The sequence below is a fragment of the Phytophthora parasitica genome (assembly GCF_000247585.1).
Source record: "Phytophthora parasitica INRA-310 unplaced genomic scaffold supercont2.4, whole genome shotgun sequence".
Lineage (NCBI taxonomy): Eukaryota > Oomycota > Peronosporomycetes > Peronosporales > Peronosporaceae > Phytophthora > Phytophthora nicotianae.
Window position 1 is genome coordinate 424,105 of NW_008648990.1, and position 17,109 is coordinate 441,213.

Here is a 17,109-nt window from a genome sequence, read left to right on the forward strand (position 1 = left end):
CCAGCCCCGCCGACGGGTACACAAGGTGAGCCCTCAGCAACCCCATGGTTATCGGAGTACCCCCTCCGTCAGTCGGCAATCCAGGGCACTGTGTGTCCGAGTGGATCGCAACGTGATTTTGCAAACCCCACTCCACCACATTGGCTCGAATAGTTGGTATAGTCGGTATACCAACCCAACACCAACTCAATACCAAACATACCAACTCTCACCAACTACGTACCGACTCAAGTAGAACATACCTGGTAGAATACCTCGGATCCAAGAGTCTCTATTATTCCCGCCTCTATGATGCGCGCCTTGGATGTTTCAATACTGCGTCGTGGTGGAAGAAGTGCAATTTATCGGATGTGGTTTCCACATCCACAAAAGACAAGTTCGAGTGCTGAACGGCAGCGAAATCTGTCAAAGTAACATCTCCATGCTTTGTAAGTCTCTCGGCGAGCTCTTTATTGGCATCAAATTCGGCTCGTTTCCTAGCTTTTTTTCTTCACTGGCTGCAGATGTGGCCGTCCAGACGGGCGACTAGCTTTGTTTAGCTCAATTTTCGGCACTCACCAAATCAAGCATACGCTTAGTGTTTCTAGTGGGATATTGAGTACTTGCCGGCAACGTTTCATCGAGCCTGGGATCGTCTAGACTGGAATCTTCACATTGATCCAGCGCTTCTACTGAAGTGGAATCCTGGCTTCTGCTCAAAGGAAGGTTTTCTCTAGCCCTGCGTTCAAGACTTTCAGGTGGTCAAACCAGCAGTTGAAGTCAGACGTCCCCTTGCCGGTAATGACTTCTGCGATTTTTTAACAGGCTAGGAAAGCTTCTTTGTACTTTGCATTGTAGGACTTTATTCGTGGTCGCTGTGATAGTCCCATATCCATAACCGAGAAGCTGGATGAGAGGTTGTCTTCGTACTCACAATCTTGGTCATCCAGGAGAGCCCAGCGAGGAGGAAGAGCAGCAGCCGGTATGACAGGAGAGCGAGACTGTTTGCGGTGCAGATAAATGATGTGACGGCAGAAGTTGTGTTTGGTTGAAGACACAACTACACGTGTTGTTCTCTCAACTCACCGCGTAGCTCTTGTTGGATTCCAGGTTTACAAACGTGTCGTATTCAGCCAGAGCACTTGCCTCCACCGTATACGCCACTTTCGAGCTTGCTTTGTATTGGTCCTCTACTAAGTGACATGCGTGATGCGTGGCAATGCGAGCAAGCAGCTTCATCTCGTCATCATACTTGCTGTCAACACGAATTCCAGTCCGTTTCATTTTAAACTTGTAAGTATCCTCAGAGGATTGTTGCAGAAAAAGCAGCGTTTCAATGCACTCTAGTGCCTCCAAGTAATGATTAAATTCACTCTCGCGTGACGTGCGAACCACACACGTAAGAAACTTTCTGATGTGCAGTTTCTCAAACCCTGTAAATCCATAGTCTCGCTTGCCAACTTCACGTTTGAGGTAATCAATAACATGAAAATGACACAGGATCACGGTCGCTTCAGGAAATTCTGACTCAAGCGCGAATAGTTCCGTAAAATCCTTGTCAATGACGATGACCTTGACGTCACTCCAGTTTCCGTTGTTACGCTTGAATGTGGTGATAGCGCTCTTCATGTTTTCTTGTTTCTCCCTATCGACAAGTGCATGCAGCTCAAACGCGCCACTACCAAAATTATCCGTCAGCATAAAGCTGAAAAGGCGATATCTATTCACACAGGCCAAACATGTCAATCTCAAGCTGTTCTCAAGACTAAAAACAGCAAGCATCAACTAGTACCAACCAAAACCAACTAGAACCAACCAGAACCAACTAATAACAAATGCCATCAACCCTCACCTGCTGATGTTAGTTCCATGGGTTGCATCGACACACACCACCTCAGGAAACAGTCGCCATACATCTCATGTGGCTCGTCTGAAATGTGATGCAACTTGTCAACTTGGCATCGGGATCACGGAACACGTTGACCACGTTCCCAGGACCCCCACTGAAATCTTGCAGCACTTCCGTCACGCGCACATTATCATCAGGCGACATATACGAGTTTCGGCGCATTTCAGCAATCATGTTGCTCACATCCTTGAGTATAAGCGGCTTTCCCAAAACCTCCTTCAGATAGCGAAGGATCTTCTTTCGTTTAGCTCCATCTAGAGATGTATAACACGTTAGGATATGTCTGTAATACTAAAAATCGTTGTAGTAACGAGCGTACCTTGCCACATTGTCTGTGCGACATTACAAGTCCCTGGAGAAGTGATCTTCCTCGTCTCGGGGTAAGTGTTGAAGATGTTCTCGTCGATCTCGTGATTGTGGGTCGATTCGTGCCTCCGAACAGATACATGGTAACCACCACTCCTATTTTCAGACAACAACGCATGAAGTTTAGCTGGGCATTCGATGCGGCGAGTGGTGTGATTTTGCCGGGCTCCTCTTCCTCGGGACGCATAAGATCTCTAATGCGTGCAATTCCATGTCTTCATGTAGTAGCCAAGAGATTCATCCCAGAGCGCGGGTTTGCTGCCTCGCTTCGCGGCTTGTTTGCTACGGCTTCGGTTCCGATCTTTAATCGAATTTGACGTGCGGAGCTTGTACATTTGAAACGTGTCGCTCTGGTAGCTACATAACAACCGTATATGTTAGATAGATAGGACCAAAATAAAGGGGTAGGCACTGCTTACCTCTAAATGCAGCTTCCAGATCATCCCATGAGTTGAATACTCCATGGAACCGGGGACAAGCGACAGCAGGAGGGTTAATATATCGCCGCTCCCTGAGTTCACGGACGACGCCGTGCTGTTCTTCTTCTTGGCATCTTGTTGTTGACTGTTGGCCGAGGTGGAGAGAGCCTGGCGTAAAGCAGCGTCGCCCTCGCTGTCTGAGCTGTCGTCGATCCTCGGAGCGCGTCGGCCACGCTTGCCTTCTCATTGGCTGCTAATCTCGCCATCGGAGGGGGGGGATAGAATGCGGAATGGACGGACAAGGGTAACTGATTTTTAGAGTTTTTCGAATTTCAGAAATGGCGAAAATACCGGTATCTGTGTGTACCTTTTGCGGCCAAATAGTTGGTCCACGTATACCCTTCCCATGTAGTAATGCCATAAGCGAATGTTGCTTGTGGCAGCCAAGGGTAACATCACGGTAAATTACAACTAGTGAATGTCACCCGAACAGACTCCAACTTCCATTTTAGCGGCTGCAGAGCAGGCGCATCAGATGCCCAGCATCAATATCCATCGTGGATGCAGCACAACTCGCACAGTACGGTAGCGTACATCTGCTACAACAATGTGTCCAAAGTTAAGCTTGAACTACAAACGGTAGTATGTATTATGTATGCACAATACACCGCACCGCACAAAATAAATGCTGTGGCACATTCCAAATTGCAGCCGTCTTAACTTTAAAACACTCGATTTCCGTGAAACTGCTATTTTTGTGTTAAGATTTGGTTTAAAAATACATAATTATCATAAGTCAAAAATCAACTGTTGAAGACATCACGGGAGGTGTGAGCGAATACATACTTTCTCAATGCAGTAAATGAACTGATACACTACGTAATATTGATAGTAAGTTTTCTTACAGTTAAAATCTTCCGGGGGCTGGTTTGGAGGCTGCGTACTATACAGATCGTTGTTCTTAAGTCGGGTGATGTGCTCTTGAAAGAGTTCTGTATCTGCTGTACGTGGGACTTGGCCAAGTTTTATGAACATGCACTCCACCTTACGACTTTCGTTTTGGTCTTCGTTTATAGCTGACTCAGCTTCCTCAATCCACCGAATACTTGAACACGATCTACGTTGTACTTTCCACCAGAAGGGATTGATTGTTTCACTTTCTAACTTAGAAATCGTTTTTTATGTCAGCCTTAAGAGATCGGTTTGCATATAGATTACCATTCGGATTTGAGCTTGAGCACGGTTTATCTCTGATCGCGCCTTTTGTACTCTCAGCCACCGCTCGTTCGACTTGTCCTGGAGCAAAAATTTCTTCATGAAGACGAGAGGGTTACTTGGCTAATGCTTAGGCGGTTGTAAGTTGTCTCTTTTTCATCTCAGCCTAAATATACTTTTGTTTCGAAGATGTAAAATCTGCTATTTTGTGTTATAAAAAAATCTTCCAAACAGAAAAAAAACACCGAACTGCTGTTTTTCTGTTAGACATTTACTTTGTAACTTCCGTATAATTAAATTCCTGAGTGAAACGCAAAACTTAAAAAGGAGAACTAAAATATCCCATAGACGTAATATGTATTGAACGCTTAGGCAACTCAAAAAATGCAACTTCAGCCCTAGACGTTCGTTCTGGTTAATTAATACGCAAGAGCTGCGTTGACAACGTTCTGAGCGTTGATGCGGCCGTAGCCGTACTCGTTGTTTGGGAAGACCGTGTCCGACATTGTGCCGCACGTCTGGGCAGCCCTCGGTAATGACCGGTCAGTCGAACCCGACAAAATCTCCTTCATCGTGTCAAAGCAGAAGCCAGGGCGTGCACTCAAAGCCAACGCGATTGTTCCGGCAAGATGAGGTGCCGCCATACTCGTCCCCGAGAGTGACACATAATCTGCGTTATTCCCATTCCAAGCCGAACGAATGCTCACTCCAGGCGCAATGAAGTCGGGCTTGATAAGTCCATTGACGGCAGGACCAATACTGCTGAATGAGCCCAGTGCGTCGCTAGTGTCGGTAGCTCCAACAGAGAAGGCCTTGGCTGAATCACCCGGGGACACAACTGAACTGCACCCTTTACTGCCCGAATTGCCAGCCGAGAAGACTGGAATGATGCGAGCGGCGTTCCAAGCGTCAAGCATCGGCTGGAAGTAGGTCATGCCTTGACCAGTACCCCAACTATTGCTTACAATGTGTGGAGCCTTGGCGGGGTTACAGTTGTTGCCGTTTGTGTCCGTCGGACACAGCATGTACTGTGCACAAGTGTTTATCATAGTCAGAGTGCAGGTCGTTTCGCAGGCCTTGCACGCCATCCACTTAGCGCCAGGAGCGATGCCGGTTCCCTTTCCTCCGACGATCGTGGCCATCGTGTGCGTTCCGTGGCCATTGGGGTCGTACGGGGTCGCCGTCTTTTGAGCCGGATCATACCATCCGTACGGCCCGATCCAGTTGCTAGCGAGAGTCTCGTGAGTTCCGCGCACACCGGTATCGATGGTGCCGACAACCACGCCCTGACCGGTGTTTCCTGAGGCCCATACATTCGTCGCCTTGATTTTAGTGGCACCCCATCCAGCAGTGACAGTGTTGCTCGTCGAGTCGGCTGTGGGCTCTGGAGGATCCAGAGTAATGATAAGGTCATAGATAATCTCCTTCACCGACAGCAGAGCGAGAATTTTCTCAATGAGCTCAAGCGGGCAATCCAATACTTCGACTGTGTTGGTGATCCAATGACTTTTGAACTGAATCCCCGCTGCCGAAAGTAGCTGGACCAGTGGGCCTTGAGACTCTTGCGCGTGCAGCTTGAGCGCATCGACGATATTTTTGATGTTCTGAATTCGCTCAGCCTCCGTCCAAACTGCGGTACTGCTGTTAGCAACAGCATCGAGTACCGGCTTGGTACCCTTATCCATGACAATGATGATCCGGTGCGAGTCGAACAAGAGGTTGTCCACGATCTTCACCAGTGACGATACAGTCGTTGCCACAACACCAGTCACGGTACCCAAAAGATTGCCAAGTAATCCCCCGAGTTGAGCTTCCGCCGACACGACCAACAAGAGCGTGGCGACGGCAAGCAGGAAGGACGCGAATTTAAAACGCGCCATGGTGTTCTTGCAGTTGTTGGCGTTGCGTTGCTTGGGACTTGAGTTAAGTTGTGTGGCTTAGTTAGACACCTGGAAGGCGAATTGAGGAATGAACTGGAGCAGCCTGAAGATTTCTGCTACGTTAAGACAGGCAATCAATCGTCAAAAGTCGTAGCAAGGACACGATAGCACCGCATCGGTTCAGTATGAGTCTCTGCTCTTGATTCTGGCTTTAGTTTGGTCGAGTTGGTAATGGTGGCAAACGGCGAGTATTTTTCCACGAGGCGTTCGTTGCCGTGTGGCAAGTTTGCCAGAGCCCGTCGCCGAACTCTTTTTCTTTGGAATTCGTGCTGAAGACTAGTCGAACTACAGGTAGGAAACTTCATCGTAAAGTGTGACGGTAATCTTACGAAAATTTGAAGAAGCCGCTAGCATGGCCAAAACTGAGGGTGATAATTCCTATGTTGAGGGGAAAAAAAACTGAAATTTTAATAAGACGCTTAGATACAGCAGAAATGACAAAATTAGAAGCCCAACTAGTGTTGAAGCACTGAGGGCAACTTCAGGCGCTCATGGACAGGCTGCTGAAAGCTGCTGTCGACGACAGCAGTGGCCACGCTTTCAACTCGTTTGTTTCGGTGAGATAACTGACTGTCTGGATCGAAAGAACCACGAAAGTCGAGCTACATACGCCAACTTGCATAAGGTACAGAACAGAATCTGGCAACGAGCTGTCCAGCTCAACGACGTTGTGACATTGAAATGCCGTGGTATTTTCTTCCTCGGAGTCGATTTTCTTTGCTTGACACGTGAAGTCAGACAAGTATCCGGTCCATCCGTTTTTTTTAGTTTTGACGGCAGCTCCAAGACTACAGTCGTTACGCAAAGCGAACACTTCAACTCGAGCACTAATAATTGAAGTTGCAGACGAAAATTGTGGCCATTCAGTGTTTGTTGTTCGTGTTCGAACCACAAGCCTTCTCATCCCTATGAGTTCCTTTTGCTGGTTCGCTCTGAGCACTTTCTATTCCATTTTAGAGTGACAGATATGCAGATGCAAGTCAGAAAATTAGACTCCTCGAGTCAACCCAAAAGACTCGAATCAGTTCGCTGGCGCTGCGCTGACCCCACATAGTCGGCGCCAGCAACAGAATGGCAGAAGCGGCAGAATTGTGCACTCGGTCGCTACCAGAGCTCTCTGCTCTCGTGCCGCAAGAAACCGACCAATCTTCTCGCAACATCGCGTTTTAACCTAGATTCCTTTTCGACATGCTTCTTACGGTAGATTATAACCAACACTAAGACGACTACGGACGCAAAGTCTCGAGCTCTAAGCCAAACAAGAGCAGCGTTCGAATTACGTGATGTATAACAGTACTATGCGCTAGGTGGTGTCGAATCAGCAATCTCATGTAGAATTTTGCTCCTCCACGCGCTGCGCGCCTCAGGAAGCGGTAAAAGTCGTGCTCATCATGTCCGACAACATTCAATCATTTTTTCATACAGCATACAACCTTTGCACTCTTCTCATATCAAATGAAGGCTCGAAAATGGTAATGTGCCAGCAGTCGATTGGCTGACAAGCGTCGTGTGCGGGACACAATAATTTGATGTTATTTACGGTACACGGATCGAACCGTTGTGTTGAACCGTAAAGTTAACCGTTAAATACGCTCGACCATCGAAACGCCCATACTTGTATCACGTCATGTACACTGACTGCATCATACACAGTATCTTATGCCATCTCTGCTAATTTGCCTAATGATTGCTCTCTCCATATAAGGAAGCACTTGTCCATGACGCGACGAGCCCAGAACTCCAGTGCTATTTGTCTCGCTTTCGATATTGGACGAGATCGGTGCAGCCTCTTTAAGCTCCGGCGACGGCGATTCTGCACGGCGAGGTACCAGGCATGGAGCACGTGGGTCATTAAGATGCGATTTCGCTTCAGTTGCGCTTGTAAAGCTCTCGAGTGGCGGAATGTACCGCCCACTTGACGCTTTTGGTCTAACGTTATTGCTTTACTTCGGGTCTGGGAGCGATGCAACTGCTGGACGTAATGTTCCCACCGCCTCTTCTGGCGACAGGCCGCTACGAACGCCTTCCAGTGCGTCAGAGCGTTTCGTTCGGCTTCCAAGGCCAACTTCTTTTGATTGCGGACTAACCACAACTCAACACGCCATTGAGATAGAGACCGATGCAGCACATTCCGAGCTGTTCGTAAACAAACCTCGCGACATGCTTGCTGTTGAATAGCGTAGCGCTTTAACCCTTGAGAAAAGATAGTTTGCAACAGTATAATTTGCTGAGAGCGTTGCCATCGACAGGATAGATGCCATATTTTCCAGTGAATCCAGCATCTTCGCCTCCATCTCTGCAACTCTCTTTGCTCACGACGAAATGCCATTGCGCGAGTTGTACCCAAGAGACTCCAGGCGGAGAAGAATCTCTGTACTATTCGCTGCTCCAGCATACGATTCATGGTGGCAGCGACGGCATACTGACCATGTCGATTATCTAGGAAATGTTTCCAGTTAGTAAAAGCATGGCTTAAACAAGTCTTCGTCATAGTATGCCTCCACATGGCTAACGCTACTTGACGTCGTTTTGTGACGCGCAGAAGAGCATTCCATGACCGCGTTACTAGCACCGAACAGTGAAATTCTGCAGCGCTGAGCATTTTCTTCTTCTCCGTAAAGCCGTCTTGCCATACACGAAATGCACGTCGTCCAATGCCATTCCATGCCAGACGTTCTCCCAAATATCGACAGTATTGAGCACGCTTTGCAGCTGCAAACCATTTAGACAAAAAATTGTGTAGCAAAACCGCATCATACCAAGCTTCAGCGTCAAGACGCTGGCTTCGCCTCCTTATCGAGCTCTCTGCACTCTTGTGCAACAAATTCAGCGCTTTTTGCTTCGAACGGCGTTGGAAATACTTATCCGCCTCACATCTCCTCCGTCTTAACGTAAAATATTGATTCCAGCAGCTCCAACTACGTAAAATACGCCGTCTTCTATAGTACGCGATAGCAGTGCGTTTGCATCCTACAGTCCGTTCAAAGAGCAATCGAAGATACTGCGATTGTAGTTTCTTGCGATAAAACTGTGACGCGAGTCTCACAGCGTTCAACCGCAATTGGTTTTGCCTCCATCGTGATATTGCACACTCGAGTATGTGTTGTTTAGATAGCGCTGCCAATATAGTGGACCCCAACTTATACCTGCGAGTTTTACGGAGCCATACAGTGGCAAAACAATGTTTCAACAAACGATGTTCGCGTAGTTTCTGCGCCTCGCTTGCTTGTGCACGCAGGCTCTGACATTGCAGCGCTAGCAACTCCCAACGCTGCCAACGCCAGCGAAGATGGATTAAACGACGTAGCTCCAATAAATGACGCTGACGATGCTGTATGTCGGTCCACAATTTCCACGCAGTAAAATATTTGCTGTAGAGTGCTATGTGTCGAGCATTAACCATCTCTTTCCAGCGCGAGATACACTGTTGTATCTGTTTTTGCTGTCTTTGTTCTTTCACTAGAGCAATTCGTTTCTCCAGCTCTCTACAGCTCCAATACGCCCACCTCGCCCAATGTTTTAACATCTTACTCGCTAAATGTCTAACAGCCTTGGCATCCAGGTATTCTTTCTTAAACGCAAGTTGATAAGCGGTTTTCCAATCCCGCATTACCCTTTTCAGCAGCAATTGGCGATAAAACACTGCACTTTTAGCAACGAGCGCTTTAAACTCACACGAAGACCTTGTTCGAGTTTGCCATACACCAAGTGCTTGTCGTAGTTTACGTACTTCACGCTTGTCCAAAATACTTTCAGCAAATAGACGTTGTTGATTCTGCTGGTTGGCCGCGAGTACAAAAGCCATCCACCACTTTCGTAGTCGCTTGACGCGCTGTTTTGCTTTGAACTCTTGTATACCAACAGAACGCTGAAAATTGCGCCGCCAAGGACGCCAAGCAGCAGTACGCAGTACTAATCGATCGTGGTTTTCTTTCAGGAATTCCGCCCGCAGCCGTAGCATTCGATCTCGATGTGAGTGATGTAGCCATGTCCAGACTGTTCGACGTACTTTCCAGTCTTGTAATGAACGTTCTCGCTCACGACCGAGTTGTGTATGCAACACAAGGCTTGTGAAGGCTTGTCGACGGTATTGAGTATGGAGTACAGCAGCAAGTTGATGCCTTTGTTTTTGCGAATTCTGGATAAAAACCCTCCAAATCTTCAACATCTCTCGAATTTTACAGCGACGTCGACGTCGAGTGGCAAGTTGCAGTGCATGACGCACACGCCTCGTGTTTTCATGAATTTCTCTCCAATTATCAAACGCATCACCTAAAATTCGTCGTTCACTCCACCCAACAGCGAATCGCAACTGCTTTCGCTGTTCAATGTACTCAATCCACAGTATAAACCAGCGCTCTTTCAGCTCTAGTATCCGCCGTGCAATAAAATATTTAATCTCGCAATGTATCATTCGTTGCGTCTTGATCGCTGCCTTCAAGCACCTCCAATAACGCCACAGAAGTTGTCGCGATGCTTTCTGTTTGTACCTTCTAAACCTTGCACGTTGAGTTGCAGCCAGTACCCACGTACAAAACGCTTCGCAGCTCAATCTCCGATGTCTTTTTAGGCGGAACTCTTTTAATCTTACAGCAAAACGGTGGGCAGAAGTCCATCTCTCCCATAGTGCCTCCAGTTCTTTGCATTTTGCCCGCTTCGTCACAATACTCGCCACTGTTTTTAGTCTTAACTTATAGACAGTATTTTGTCTCCACGCAGTGAAAATCATGCCTAAAACGTGTTGCTTTCGCCGCCTTTGAGCGCGAATGTGCAGCCTCGTGACGACAGCAGATGCATGAGCAATACGACGCCATTCGATCATGAATTTACGCATCAACGCCTGTCTTTCGCTTGCTGTCAGCTGCCGAAGCTTCTCTCGCCTGGATATGTCTCTGACAGGCCGCAGAGACGTCGATACTTGCCCCGCAACGCCAGTAATTGACTGTTTGGGTGTTGGATGACCTACTGATGCCAGCAACGCCGTCACCTCGGCCCATTTCGGCGTAGAAACTTCTAGCGACGTTGAATCCACTCTTCTCTCATTGTATGGCCGCCGTTGGACCTCAAATGCAGCGTCGATCTCCTCTCGTAGTCGCCTCAATGCCTCTGTCGCCATGCTCGCCAAGAGTATCCGACACTTTACTTCAACGATAAATGCCTCTTTGATTGGACGAAATCAGTGCCTCTTTGGATGCACAAATAAAAATATGTGATTGGTGCAAAACATTTTATCTCAAATATTTTTTTGGCGGGAACATCACAGTAATAAACCGAGAGATGTCGTCGCAGTCGCAGTCGTTCTCACAGACGTTCGGGGGCGTCGGTGCAGGCGGCGATGCGTCGGGAGGTGTTGGTATGTCCAACTACGAAGAGGAGAAAGGTAAAATACTCGAAACTTTGATAATTAAACGCCAATTTGCCGCTAAAAAAACCACTTTTGATCAGCAAAATGCGCCGAGTTCCTACTCAACTTCACATCAAACCTGGACGACCCGGCGTTAGGCCCCAAATACGCGCGAATGATGGTACAATTCCGCTCTGGATTCTACCTATATCGCAAGTTTTAACCATGTTTTTACGTCGTTATCGCAGCAAGAGGTGGCAAACCGAGAACGAACATCCATCCCCATTGCATTGGACGACGTTCAAATTGTACGTCATAATCACAGTTATTATGCTTTTACTCTCATAGCTTAATTATTTTTTTTATTACTTGCAATAGTTCGAGAAGGACGACCCGACTTTTGTGTCCCGTATCGTGCGCAATGCTCGTCGATACATCGCTCTCTTCTCGGACGCAGTGGACGAGAACCTCCCAGCCCCTACAAGGGACATTTCTGATTCTCAAGACGTACTAGACGTCCTCAGAATCTCTCGAGCTCAGGAATTAGCCCAGCAGCGTCAAACAGAAGAAGGAGAGAGCCAAGCGGCCTCAAACGCCAACGCTGCCACTATGTTCCCACCAGCATTAATGCGTCGCTTTGAGGTGCATTTGATCCCTGGAGTCAAGCTCAAAGCTGTACCCATTCGAGACGTAAAGGCAGCCAAAGTTGGTGCTCTGGTCCGTATTAAGGGCATGGTAACGAGAGTATCCACCGTCAAGCCGCTGCTGACTGTGGCCACGTACACGTGCGAGGCTTGCGCCTATGAAGTGTACCAGGAAGTCAAAGCACGGCAATTTAACCCCTTGACACAGTGTCCAAGTGAACGCTGTGAGGCTAACAAGGCACAAGGTCGTTTGATCATGCAAACCAAGGCCTCCAAGTTCGACAAGTACCAGGAAGTCAAGTTCCAGGAGCTGCCGGATCAAGTGCCGATGGGACACATTCCACGGTCTCTTACAGTGTATCTACGAGGCGAACTCACGCGGACGTGCGAGCCTGGCGCTCTAGTGACCATCTGTGGCGTCTTCTTGCCGCTCCCGTACTCGCCGCAACGACAGATGCAAATGGGGCTGGTGACGGAGACGTACTTGGAGGCGACAGACGTGGTGAACCATAAGAAACGGTACTCCGCTATGGAGTCGTCTGAGGCGATGGAAAGCGCCGTGTTGAGACTACAGGAAGGCGCTGAGAATGTGTACGAGGTCTTGTCCCAGTCTTTGGCACCGGAGATTTACGGCCACGAGGATGTCAAGAAGGCGCTGTTGTTACTACTGATCGGTGGTGTTACCAAGCGTATGGATGAAGGCATGAAGCTGCGTGGAGACCTCAATGTTTTGCTTATGGGAGACCCTGGAGTGGCCAAGTCGCAGCTTCTCAAACATATCGCTACTGTGGCCCCCAGAGGAGTATACACGACCGGTAAAGGAAGTTCAGGCGTGGGTTTGACAGCTGCAGTGGTGCGCGATGCCACCACAAAGGAGATGACACTTGAAGGCGGTGCGCTGGTGCTAGCGGATATGGGAATCTGCTGTATCGATGAGTTCGACAAGATGGAAGAGGGCGATCGTACAGCCATTCACGAAGTCATGGAGCAGCAGACGGTGAGTATTGCCAAAGCAGGCATCACCACGACGCTCAATGCGCGTACGTCTGTTCTTGCAGCAGCAAATCCCATCTACGGACGGTACAACAAGAAGCTCAGTGCGTCTCAGAACATCAACCTGCCCAACGCGCTGTTGTCTCGTTTCGATCTCTTGTTTCTACTACTGGATGTGGCCAATTACGAAAAGGATGAGGCGCTGGCACGTCACGTGACGTATGTGCATCGGTTCTCACGAAACCCAGAGATGAAGTTCGATCCTGTTCGTCCCGAAGTGCTACGATACTTCATTGCCATTGCCAAGCAGTATCAGCCCAGCATCCCGGAGGATCTCTGCGGCTATATCGTCGAGGCGTACGTGACACTCCGTCAACAGGACGCCAATGAACACGCGCGTGAGCGACAGCAGCAGCAATTCCGTCAGCAATTCGGAGACGGCGGTGCGAACGATGCCCAGACGGCCATGACAGCGCGTCAGTTGTTGAGTATTCTCCGTCTCTCACAGGCTCTCGCTCGCCTGCGGTTCTCTACGGAAGTTATCCGCCAAGATGTCGACGAAGCGATTCGACTAGTGTACGTGTCCAAGGCGTCGTTGTCAGAGCAGGATGATGCCAATGGGACAGGAAACAGTGGCAAGACGGGGGCAGGAAGCAGTGGCGGGTCAACGGATGCTACGTCCAAGATCTTCCGGTTGGTGCAGGAGTTCGCCAATGATCGCAATCTCAAGATTCTCGCCATGAGCGACTTGGAACCGGTTGTACTGCGCAAGGGCTTTACCTCTCAACAGCTGTACGCCTGCATCCAAACCTACCAGGACCTGGAAATTGTGCAGTTGTCCAACAACGGCACCAGCCTCACTCTCATCTAGATGAGGTTAAGCAATCATGAAAAACACTTTAGAAAAAAAGTATAAAGCCTTGAAATCACGTAGTATTTTTTTTTACTTAAAAACAAAATTGCTTTAAAGCTAGCGAAACGGGACAAGTCTCTAATGCTTTAGCAAGCGCAACATAGAAAATTGGTACGTTGCCGATTTGGCTTCTTTCCTCTTTTTTTTAAGCCATCAATCGACTTCGTGTCCAAGAAATACCGATAGCAAAACAAAAACTTGTCGAGATGGCGTAGCAGAAGTGGCGTCATCCATGGCGTTCGACGCGATGCCCACAGCGCGGTAAAGGTATTTCGTCAAGGTTTTATTCAACAAATGGACAGATCCAATTTTCATGCACACGACCAATGTCGTACCACATTACTCGATACGGATGAGTGCGAAGTAGCGGGAGTATCCACGGTTGCAGTCTCTCGCTCAGGATCTCCCTGTTGATCCCTCTCGGATGTGCTTGTAGCAATGGGAGCATCCATTCTTGTGGCTTCAAACAAAGCTCTTTCCATTGCACCTTGTTCACGTGAGCCTCGAATATCGGAACCATCCACTACTGCGGGCTCGAACAGAGCTCTCTCCAATGCAGCTTGTTCGCATGAGCCACAAATATCGGGGAACACCCAGCGATCACTTCTCCTGTACAGCGGCTTCCAGTCGATTAAGGACGCGATGCATTCTGCGCGCTTGTCGGTCAGCAGTATTACCATCACCAACCTTAACACCATGCCTAAACCAGATGTGTGCTCGAGGTTCAAGCAGGCGTTGAAAAAACGATTCAATTGTATTCTCTTGACAAGTTGTCAACGAGCTTACTTATTTATTGACAGGGATTAAAGTTGAATGAATTTCTTCCAAACTAGTATGATAGTAATCATAAATGCAAAATCTGCGATAATAGCAAATAGTAGATAAGGGACAGCTTCAACAAGTACTATAGCACTGTAATAGCACTATTGTCGACCATCGAGATGCAACTTTTTCATGTGTTTGAGATAAGGGAGATATGACATTAAGCTCTTTTATTTTAAAAGAAACACCGGAGATTTATATAACTCTTTTCAAATATGTCGAGGCCATGTACTCGTTCGTTGCTTTCGACGAAATTACAGTGTGGGAGGTGGCGGGTTTCCGCTTGTAAATGTGCGAAGCATTGTCAGAGACGTGGTCCGAATCATGGGTAGAGGTAGCGGACGGATTTCATTATCATAGACGACCACGGGTCGCTTGTGAAAACTTTCTATGGGGGCAGCTTGTTTGGTCCACTTCACTGAGGCTTGAGCTTTGTTTAGTTGAGTATCTCGGAATAAGCTGTGCCCCACCGGTGGTAACGCAACGTGCAGATAAAAACGTACGAATTCCTTACTATCTATTTCGAAAGCATGGCACACCATCCCCGATATATGACTCTTTGAACCAAACAAGAGCACAAGTCCTCAGTGGGGTTTTTGCAGGTACCCAAATCAGGTTATTGTATTTGTTGTTCGAAAGGGAGAAGCCACCAAAGATATCTTCCAGTTGTTGAGTAGTAGTTGTTTTGTTCAACTAGCTCACGTTCTAGTTACTACCCAACTAGTAGGATTGTTTTTAAGCGTCGATCATAACTACTACCAGTAATATCACTTCCAAAGTACTTTACTTTTATACTAACAAATAGTTTAGTATTAATATTTACCAAAGTTATCGTCAACTGCATAATGCAAAACACTTTCAAATGGAATATTACAATAAAGATTAGTTAAAAAATTATAAGTGGATAACACTATATCCCAAATATTACAATCGAAGGCGAAGTGTTATGTTTCATTTACTGCTTAAAAACGAGTTGCTGCAAAAGAAATCTACAGGTGCTGCGCGCGCAGCGCCTCAGATCCGTCTGTCTTCGGCAGCTCCGGCACAAACGGAATCAGTGCATCGATCTCCGCCTTCACGTCCGGCGTGATCTTCGAGACCGCTTCGATGGCCTTTAGGTTTTGCTCCAGCTGCGTCGGCGTCTTGGCGCCAATCATGACCGTCGACACATTCTCATTACTGACACACCAGGCCAGTGCCAGCTCCGCCATAGAGATGCCGAGCTTCTCGGCCACCGGCTTAAGCTTGTCCGCCTTGGCTACACGCTCCGCAAAGTCCGGTGTGGAAGCCTTGAACAGCGGATCCTCCATACGAGAACCCGCAGGCGTACCAGAACTGTACTTGCCTGTCAGTGCGCCATACGCAAGAGGTGACCAGGTCGTGAGGCCGAGTTTGTACTTCTTGTACAGGTCGACGTACTCGAAGTCCACTTTGTTGCGATCCAAGATGCTGTAGATCGACTGCTCCACGATGGGACGGATGAGGCCAAGACGGTCTGCGGTCTCACACGCTTCGATGATCTGAGCAGCGCTCCACTGGCTGGTACCCCAGTAGAAGGCCCAGCCCTGGTCGATGACAAAGTTCATGGCTCGGACAGTCTCCTCAATGGGAGTGTACGGGTCGGGACGGTGGCAAAAGATGACGTCGACGTACTCCTGATCCAGTAGCTTCAAAGAAGCCTTTGTGCCTTCCACGATGTGCTTGCGGCTTAAGCCCTGCTCGTTGGGGCCAGATTCATGCACAGTTTCATATGGCTTCGGCCCGAAGAAGATCTTGGTGGTGATGACGAGATCCTCGCGGTGCCACGTTCCTTCGGCGATGCCCTTCTTGACAGCGGCACCCAGATTTCTCTCAGCGAGACCCCCGCCGTAACCCTCAGCAGTGTCGAAGAGGTTGACTCCGTGCTCGAAAGCCAGCTTCATCATGTTGTACCATGCGTCGGCCGTGTAGTTGTCTTTGACGTCCATCCAGCTGCCAAGCGAGAGCTTGGAGACGAGTAACCCGGAGTTACCGAGGAAGCGATAGGTCATACCGGAGGACTTGAGGTTAGCGGTAGCAGCAGAAACCATGGTGTTTGCTTTGTTGGTCGTTGTTGGTAGTCCGTGGTGAATTCGGAAATGAGCTTGTCGACTTCAGAAAGTGGATTCGGAGTTGGGAGTACCGATTTGGCGTGGCGGCGAAGGTCAAGTAATAGATTACTTGACCTCCTTGATGCTGTCAAAAGCAGTCCGCACGGTTTTAATCAAGCACTTGGCATGACTAACCGCTTGAACATAAATGAGATCGAAGTGCCTGTGGTGTTTACTTCGCAATCATCAATCAGGGAGGGGTATTGGGGCGGCTATTTCGTCTGGTGGAGACGAATTAATGCATTATCTCTGACAAACAATCCTACATAGGATTCTATACTTCGAAGTATTAGCTAATATATATAAGAACAGACAGGGATATAAAGCCTAAAGTGAATATGATACGGCTAACATGCCTACCGTCTCTCGTGGCTCTGTGCTTCTTATTACCATAGTGTTGCATTCTTCGTCCTAAGAATTCGGCGGTTCTATCCAT

The 17,109-nt window shown here is 48.2% G+C and overlaps 5 protein-coding genes across 6 annotated transcripts; 2 read left to right on the forward strand and 3 right to left on the reverse strand.

Moving 5' to 3' along the window:
- Positions 1–4,307: 4,307 nt before the first annotated feature.
- On the reverse strand, positions 4,308–5,768 carry PPTG_03117 (hypothetical protein; the record flags this gene model as incomplete). Its single annotated transcript, XM_008895795.1, has 1 exon — positions 4,308–5,768. One exon carries the CDS (start codon positions 5,766–5,768, stop codon positions 4,308–4,310), a length of 1,461 nt encoding a protein of 486 aa, XP_008894043.1.
- A 2,023-nt stretch (positions 5,769–7,791) lies between these two features.
- On the forward strand, positions 7,792–7,914 carry PPTG_21204 (hypothetical protein; the record flags this gene model as incomplete). Its single annotated transcript, XM_008896457.1, has 1 exon — positions 7,792–7,914. The coding sequence occupies one exon, from the start codon at positions 7,792–7,794 to the stop codon at positions 7,912–7,914; it is 123 nt and encodes a 40-aa protein (XP_008894705.1).
- A 3,153-nt stretch (positions 7,915–11,067) lies between these two features.
- On the forward strand, positions 11,068–13,787 carry PPTG_03118. 2 transcript variants are annotated; one of them, XM_008895796.1, is made up of 4 exons: positions 11,068–11,208; positions 11,274–11,353; positions 11,421–11,480; positions 11,551–13,787. In XM_008895796.1, the coding sequence occupies exons 1-4, from the start codon at positions 11,106–11,108 to the stop codon at positions 13,678–13,680; spliced, it is 2,373 nt and encodes a 790-aa protein (XP_008894044.1). In that variant the 5' UTR covers positions 11,068–11,105; the 3' UTR covers positions 13,681–13,787. The 2 variants fall into 2 exon arrangements, with proteins under 2 accessions (XP_008894044.1, XP_008894045.1); XM_008895797.1 differs by having other exon boundaries at positions 11,421–13,787.
- An 80-nt stretch (positions 13,788–13,867) lies between these two features.
- PPTG_21205 (hypothetical protein) lies at positions 13,868–14,444 on the reverse strand. Its single transcript, XM_008896458.1, has one exon. It carries the CDS (start codon positions 14,418–14,420, stop codon positions 14,034–14,036), a length of 387 nt encoding a protein of 128 aa, XP_008894706.1. The 5' UTR covers positions 14,421–14,444; the 3' UTR covers positions 13,868–14,033.
- Positions 14,445–15,533: 1,089 nt separating this feature from the next.
- PPTG_03119 (hypothetical protein) lies at positions 15,534–16,613 on the reverse strand (the record flags this gene model as incomplete). The annotated part of the gene is made up of 1 exon (XM_008895798.1): positions 15,534–16,613. One exon carries the CDS (start codon positions 16,611–16,613, stop codon positions 15,534–15,536), a length of 1,080 nt encoding a protein of 359 aa, XP_008894046.1.
- Between the last annotated feature and the right edge of the window lie 496 nt (positions 16,614–17,109).